Source organism: Acomys russatus, chromosome 22 (assembly GCF_903995435.1).
Source record: "Acomys russatus chromosome 22, mAcoRus1.1, whole genome shotgun sequence".
Taxonomy (NCBI): Eukaryota; Metazoa; Chordata; class Mammalia; order Rodentia; family Muridae; genus Acomys; species Acomys russatus.
Window position 1 is genome coordinate 42890395 of NC_067158.1, and position 7878 is coordinate 42898272.

The 7878-nt window shown below is 41.9% G+C and overlaps 1 protein-coding gene across 1 annotated transcript in view; it reads left to right on the plus strand.

Annotated features, from left to right (window-relative positions):
* Positions 1 to 7536, plus strand: part of Pi4k2b (phosphatidylinositol 4-kinase type 2 beta) — a 29588-nt gene extending 22052 nt beyond the window's left edge. Inside the window, exons 9-10 of the mRNA XM_051164796.1 lie at positions 465 to 524; positions 6688 to 7536. Of these exons, the coding sequence (XP_051020753.1) occupies positions 465 to 524; positions 6688 to 6861 (234 nt within the window). The 3' untranslated portion in view covers positions 6862 to 7536. The remainder of the gene's footprint in view (positions 1 to 464; positions 525 to 6687) is intronic.
* The last annotated feature ends 342 nt before the right edge of the window (positions 7537 to 7878 follow it).

Consider the following 7878-nt stretch of genomic DNA (forward strand, 5'->3'; position numbering starts at 1 on the left):
AATGATTATCCCATCCCTTGTATCCTCCCATTCTTCCCTCCCTCCCATTTCCCCCTTACTCCCCTGCCCTATGACTGTGACTGAGGGACACTTCCTCCCCCTGTATATGTTCATAGGGTATCAAGTCTCTTCTTGGTAGTCTGCTATCCTTCCTCTGAGTGCCACCAGGTCTCCCCCTCCAGGGGACATGGTCAAATATGAGGCACCAGAGTTCATGTGAAAGTCATACCCCACTCTCCACTCAACTGTGCAGAATGTCCTGTCCATTGGCTAGATCTGGGTAGGGGTTTAAAGTTTACCGCCTGCATTGTCCTTGGCTGGTACCTTAGTTTGAGCGGGACCCCTGGCCCAAATGAAAAGCTTTCTTATTTGCTACATAGAGAGACTTGTTTTAAAATTTGGTGTTTATTTTAAAGGTGTCGGTGTTGTGAATTATATTAACCACCTCCCCCTTTCTATAACAGATTGACAAAGGATTTGACAAAGCTGCTTTTGAGAGCCAGATGTCTGTGATGAGAGGCCAGGTAGGTCACTGTCTGGTACTGTTTGTTAAGAAGAATGTCTCCTTGAGACGGTTACTGACTTCCCCCACTGTGATGGAAGTGTGGCTCTAATGCTGCCTGTGATGCGGAACTGAGACAGCTCAGATGACTGTATGTGACACTGATTTAAGTAGTATTTCACCTCTATTGCCCTATAAATTAACTGGGGTTTTCCCCCTTATGTGTTGTTTGCTCAGCAGAATTGCTTGCTCCTGCCCCTTTAAGTATTCCACATGGAATCCAGGATGCACAGTGCATACATGCAAACAGTCTTCCACTGGACTACATCCTCAGCCTCATTTGTGCCCATTTTGATGCTTATTTTATGAGTGATTCTGCCTCTCTTTTGCTTCCTCTTCCTCAGATACACTTGTACAAACATTTCCCTACCAAATTCTTTTGCCAGTAGGTAATTTTCCATCTGGAACACACTTGGCTTTTCTAGAGCAGTTACGTCAGCAAGGTTGAGTGCTGACTGTGAGAGAACTACCTAATTTCAGCTTAGTCCTTTTATTCTTTCCTCCTTAGCACCTGGATCTGAGATAAGGGCCCTGGGTGTGTTGTCGTGAGCCTGAAGGTCATGCTCACTTATAAGCGGTAACATTTGCTTCACCTATGTTCCAGAAGAAAAGACTTGAGATAAAAACTGGCTTTAGTGACTCCAAACCAATGCCTCATTCTAAAAGACTGTATTTAATATAACACAGCTATTTGATACTGTGTTGTGTCAAAGATGCGTCTAGTTTTTGCACTGTTATGTTATACACAGTGGTATAATGGAACAGGTAATGAGATCAGATGCTCATTAATTCACCAAATATTTACGGATATAACTAGTGAGATAAAGCTAGACTGCAGAGGTTCTTAAGAGCTAGAGCATGAATTCCACATGGGAGGGTTACGAACGTTAGGAGTTTAGCATTGGAGAGAAGTTGTGACAGGATGGAAGTAATTTAAGGGAGAACTCCTACCGTGGGCTACTTTTGTGCGCTCTCTGAAACTGTGTGTAAGGTTTTGTGTCTGTGTGTGTGTTGAGTGAGGGGCAGGTAAGACTTAGTCTCAGCATCAGGATTCCTAATGGCAAAGAGGCTGTGAAGTGAAGGACAGTCTTGCTGATGCGCTTCACAGATGAGTCAGGCCGGGGAGCCCAGCTAGGAGGCTGCCGTGCAAGTAGGAGGGATTAGGGAGCAGTGGTTATTCCCATAAAGCAGAGCGTTGCCATCCCCAAATGGATTTGAACTACATGGTTTTTTCCTGTTCTTTAGGTTGACTTATTATGTATGCAATTTTGAACTACATGTTTAGGTAGAAAGAACTAAGGCCCAATTTGACTTTTTGCTCCCAACAGATTAACTCAACAGATGAGTATGGTTCATCTTCTAGACTTTTGTCCCTGCGGGTGTAGACTAGTCTGCTGTTATCCTCTTGGAGATCCGTCCCAAGTTCTCAAGCAGCCACCTGAAACTAAGCAGTGTAGGCAAATAACCTATGACAAAATTTGATTAGCAGTGCCAGTAAGAAAACAAAATCATTATAACAATATACTGAAACTTACAAATTGCTTGCTTTTTAAATTTTTCTTTTAAAAATTTCAAACTGAAGTTAACTGTGATAGGTAACTGAAACCCATAGATAAGAGGGAACTCTTATGTGTTTATCTTAGGGATGCCATTTTATTATAAACAATGTTGTAAGCTTCATTTATGCATTTAAGTTCACACATAAAGAATTAAACAAAAACTATAAAAACTACATGATGACACTGAACTCTGAACTTAGATAAGACATGCCAGTTGGTATCTGCTATCCTGAGTTGATGTATTCATAGCCTCTCCACAGAGGAGTTATGTCTGACACAAATAGGTACAGCAGAGCTGGGCTTGACAATGTACACTCATAATTCCAGTACTGTGTAGGCTGAGGCAAAAGCATACTCAGTTCAAATCAGTATGGGCTATATAGCAGGATCTTGTCTCCAAAAGAGGAAGAGAGAAAAAAGTACATGACAGGTCAAGATCTGAAGAGAGAAAGGAGCAAAATGGTAGTATCTCAATTATGTAACTTAATTTGATATTCTAATTTTATTTAGTTTTTTTTCAATATATATGGTTTGTGTACATGTATGGTGCTGGTGTGTGCACACATGCACATGTATGTACATGCATGTAGAAGCCCGAGGTAGACAATGGGTATCTTCTTCGGTTGCTTTCTTCCTTACACAGTGAGATAGAGTCTCTCCTTGAGCTCAGAGCTTGCTGTTTTGCCTGGTCTGGCTAGCCAGCTTGCTTTGGGGCGCTCCTGCCTCTGCTTTTCTTGCCCGTGCCGGTAGACTACAAGCCTAACCTGCTTTCTGTAGATTCTGGGAATCCAGGTTCTGTCTGGTCCTCATGCTTGCATGGCCAGTGAGCCATCTCCCAGACTCAGTTTTCTACTGTTAATTTAATTTTGACCTTTCTGATAGCCAAAAAACTTAATATACCTTGACCACAGACCTGGTTGTGGGGCTCTCTGATTTTAGCTTTTTATTTTTCAAACTATCCTAAAAATGAATTATTCTTTCTTTTAAACTAAGTTTGCATGTGGGAATGGGACTCAGCAATAACAGCAAAATGACAGTGGTTTTGTGTATTCCAAACAACAGTACCATGACTTCTGTCACTTCCCCAAGTCGAGACGTTTGTGGTGTTTCTGGCATCTCATTCTCTCTCTAGTGCTCTTGGCTTTGTTCGTTTGTCCTTCGGTGGGACGTGGTTTTTGACACAGACTTTCTGTGTAGCCCTGATTGTCTTGTAACTCATTATTTACACCAGACTGGCCTTGAATCTATAGGGGATCCACCTGCCTCTGTCTCTATGAACTATGGCAAAGTGGTGTAGAAAAATCACATAGCAAAACTAGTGAGAGGGGCCAGGCATGGCAGAGGGACATGTGTGGTGGCATGCTTCTTTATTCCTAGCAGAAGCAGGCAGATAGATCTCCGTGAGTTTGAGGCCAGCTTGGCTGGTGTACATAAGCAAGTTCCAGGAAAGAAAGAGAGAGAAGAGAAGAGAAAGGGAAAGCTAAAACTTTAGTCCCTTCTTAATACTTGGCCCTTCACTGGATGTGTTTATGTTCATCAACTTTTCGCAGCATACCTGCATTTTCTGTGGGAGAAGCTTAACTCAGGGGCTGTGAAATTGGGGCACTGCGTGTGGTGGCGCACGCCTTTAATCCCAGCACTCAGGAGACAGAGGTAGGTGGATCGGATCACTGTGAGTTTGAGGCCCATCTGGTCTACAAAGTGAGTCCAGGACAACTGAGGCTACCCAGAGAAACCTTGTCTCCAAAAAGTAACCCTCCACAAAAAAGGACGGAAATTAGGGCACTGTCCAAGTGCTGCACCGTTAGTCAGTGTCTCTGCCTGAGGCTTCACCATCTCTTCTGGATTTAGTGACATATTCTAAGTGACGTCCCTACTTGTCTTTCCTTCTGTCTTTCACAGTAAAACTCTGAGGAATACAGTGCTCTTGGATAGCTTAAGAGAGTTCTGGGTTCACTCCCCTGTTATGGCTGACACTCAGGCTGCTGATGTAACCAACAAAGCCACTGGCAGCTTGACTGCACCCAATCCCCCTGCTCTTTCCCTCAGTTTAGCATCTCAGTGCTCCTCCTCCTCGCTTCCCGGAGATGCCCTGGTGCATGCTTCTCTTAGAGGGCAACTTGGTCTTAGGCAGTTTCTTTACCAGGGACTCCACAGTGCTCTCTGCGAATACACTCTTGTCAGTTTTCCTTAAAGAGCTAGCAAGATGGCTCCACATGTAAAGCGCTTGGTGCCAAGCCCTCATATCTGGGTCACTGCCCTGGTCCCACATGCTAAAATGAGAGAACTGACTTCTACAAGTTGTCCTCTGACGTCCAGTGCATTCCGGCAGTAGTACACATGTGATAAATTAATGGAATTGTAAAAAATAAACTTGGTTTTTAAATGAACATGCTGAGCAGGGTGCTGTTCAGCAGAAACAGCATAGTAACCTTGTTACCTGAACTGTGAGCATCTGTGAGGAATGCGATCAATGCACTCGGCCTCTGCCACGACTGAGACCTATTGGGCTGCTGAGATGGCTCATGAGTAATGGTGCTTTCTGCCAGCCTCATGACCTGAGTTCCATTTCTAGTACCTATGTGGTGGAAGGAGAGGGGAGGACCAACTTCTTCAGGTTGTCATCTGCTTTCCACATGTGTGCCATGGCACATATGTCCACCCATACACACACACACACACACACACACACACACATGTGCGCGCGAACACAAAATACATGGATGTTTTTCAAGTAATTCTCTTGGATTTATGCATATAATATAAATTTGCATACCATTTAAGCAGTGAAAAGAGCAAGCGGTGTGTCAGGATGAGACTGGGTTGGAAGTGGGGAGGGCACTGTTCTCTGGAAGTGGGGTGTGCCACTCTGCGTTGCTGTCATTTGCTTACATGGCCATTTGTTGTGAGTTCTAGAGTGCACATGGTTTTCCCCTCTGTTCAGTTCCTCTCCCAACACAGGTGGGGGGCTGCTCTGTAAAGGTTTCTTTAGTAATAAAGCAAGACTTTCCTGTGTCTTCTGAATTCCCAGAGAATACTAATAGTCAAGACAGATGAGGATTGAATTCTGTCCACTCCTGTACAATGATCTGAAAATTGGTATCATGTAATTTTCATTTTCTTGTATCTTTTTGTCTCCCAGGTTCTCTGTAAAGATCACATATTGTTTATAGAGTCCAGCAATATCATGCATTACTTAAAATGGCATATTTACATTTGGATTAACATGTTTGGAATAGATTTTTGTTGTATTGTTTTTTGGTTGTTTTTTGTTGTTGTTGTTTTGGTTTGGTTTTGGGTTTTTTGTTTTTGTTTTTGTTTTGTTTTGTTTTTTGGTTTTTCGAGACAGGGTTTCTCTATGTAGCCTTGGCTGTCCTAGACTCGCTTTGTAGACCAGGCTGGCCTTGAACACTCAGTGATCCACCTGCCTCTGCCTCCTGAGTGCTGGGATTAAAGACTGAGTTTGAAATAGATTTTTTTTAATCCAAATTAATTAGAAGAAACTAGTCAGAACTCTACTTTTTGTAGTCATAGTAGTCTACGTTTTTAGGTTCATGGTACAAACAGTGCTCATAAAGTTAAACTTTGTAAGTTGTTGTTACATAATAGCCTAGAAACTTTTAAAGATATTGTAAAATACAATCTAACTACAATTGCTAGTAATGATTTATTTCCCTGATAAAATAGCTGAAATAGTTGGATCTAGAAACATATGATTTATGCTATTCAAAGTACTATGAAGTTTGCTCGCTTGTGTGTCTGTCTGTTGAAGCTTACTGCTTATCACTTCTTTCATAAGAACCAGAGAAATGCATGGCATGTGCATATCAGATGTGTTCAGATCCCTGGAGAGGAGGTAATGACATGCCAAGAGTACAGAATACATAACATGCTTCTACTTAACTGTGCAGGAGAGAGAGCAAGTGAGTTGTTACAGTAGTATCTATAATGCGGGACATGGTGCCACAGTAAACAGAACCAGTAAAAATAATATATATTATATACGTAGAATTATTACACACATATTATATACATGTACTATATACTTATATGTTACTTTTACTGGTTTTGTTTTCCCTATTTGAAAGTAGGGCTTTAAAAGCTACATTTTAAGTGGATGACTTCCTGGCTTCTCCCCTCTACTCTGGGGCTGCTTCGTGTTCTCCCCTTATCACACACAGTTTACCTGTTAATGCTGCTGACCCTTGTCCCCTACTAAAATGAAGGCAGAAATTATGTGTGTTTGTTTCAGTAGTCCTGTCCCAGCACACAGAAGGAAAGCCTTGGGGGTGCCGCAAAGGCAGTGCCTTTATTTGTTGAGTGAGTAGTAAGTCAAACATTGAAGATGCCATTAAGTTCTCTATTATGTATACAATCTTTTGATGTCTTTAGTCTCTGATTTCACTGCTGCTGGATGTTGGTACATTCTGCAGTAGTTTAAAGTTCCAGGTGGCAAAAGCCATCTAATTCTAATCTTGTATATATGTGTATTTAAATGTATATATACATATGGCTCGTATTTATAGCACTTACTCCAGCTTGACGAGGGTCTCTGTCTTTCCACAGATCTTAAACCTCACTCAGGCACTGAGAGATGGGAAGAGTCCTGTGCAGCTGGTGCAGATGCCGTGTGTGATCGTGGAGTGCAGTAAAAGTGGTGGGCGGGGGCGGGTTGTACACCTAGGCAGTTCCTTCACTCAGACGGTCCACTGCAGGAAGCCGTTCTTTTCTTGCTGGTAGCAGATGTAAGGGGAACAGCTGTGTGGTGTTCCTGTGCTGATAAAATATTACAATGGTGTAACTCTGCTGCTGAGAGCACCAGTTGCCAAAACCTCAAATAATTCAAGTCTTTAAATATATAGAAAATAATACTATATTTTGAATGTAATCAGAAGTTTACGATTTTTTGTCCAAATATTAAATTTCTATTTCAGGGAAGTGATATATCGCCTATATTGTGTTTTTATAGACAAATTGTATGTTATGTTTTTACTTTAAAAAGTAATTTTATGGTTTACACATGCTAGCATGGCTATAATTCTATGGAATTGCAACTAGAAGGGAAATGTTGACTTTGACTGGAGTAGCATTGTATATACTTTTTAAACATGAGAAGAATCTTCTTGCATTCATTCCAAAAGACCTTTGAGGGTGACCAAGACAGAAACGGCTCTTGTAGAGTTGCCAGTAGATAGAGCAGGAAGGAAGGATAAAGCAACTTTACCTTTACTTAAAAAGCTGCTGTTTTAAAACTGGAATCAAGTGCCCAAAGGTGGTTGTCACTGGGAACCTGAAAGTTAAATTTTGCCTAAATGACAGGTGACTATTTTAATTTTTGTACTTTGGTATATTTGTTGATGAATTATTCTGTTTTAGTGAGGGAGAAAAATATGACATCTCCTCTCCTCCCTCCATTTTTCTTTTCTTTTTGAGACAAGGTTTCTCTGTGTTATCTTGGTAGACCAGGCTGGCCTCAAACTCATAGTGATCCGCCTGCCTCTGCCTCCCGAGTGCTGGGATCCAGTGCTCTTTTGGCTTTTGAGATGGCGTTTCTCTGTGTAACAGCCCTGGCTGTCCTGAATCTCACTCTGTAGAGCAGGCTGGCCTCAAACTCACAGAGATCCTCCTCCTTCTGCCAAATGCTGGGTTTAAAGGCACGTTCCGCCACCACCTGGCCTTCCTCTCTTTTTTTTTAAAAAAGGAAATAACTGAGAATTGAATGGAATAATATTTAATTAAGGTAGAGCTCCAGTATTT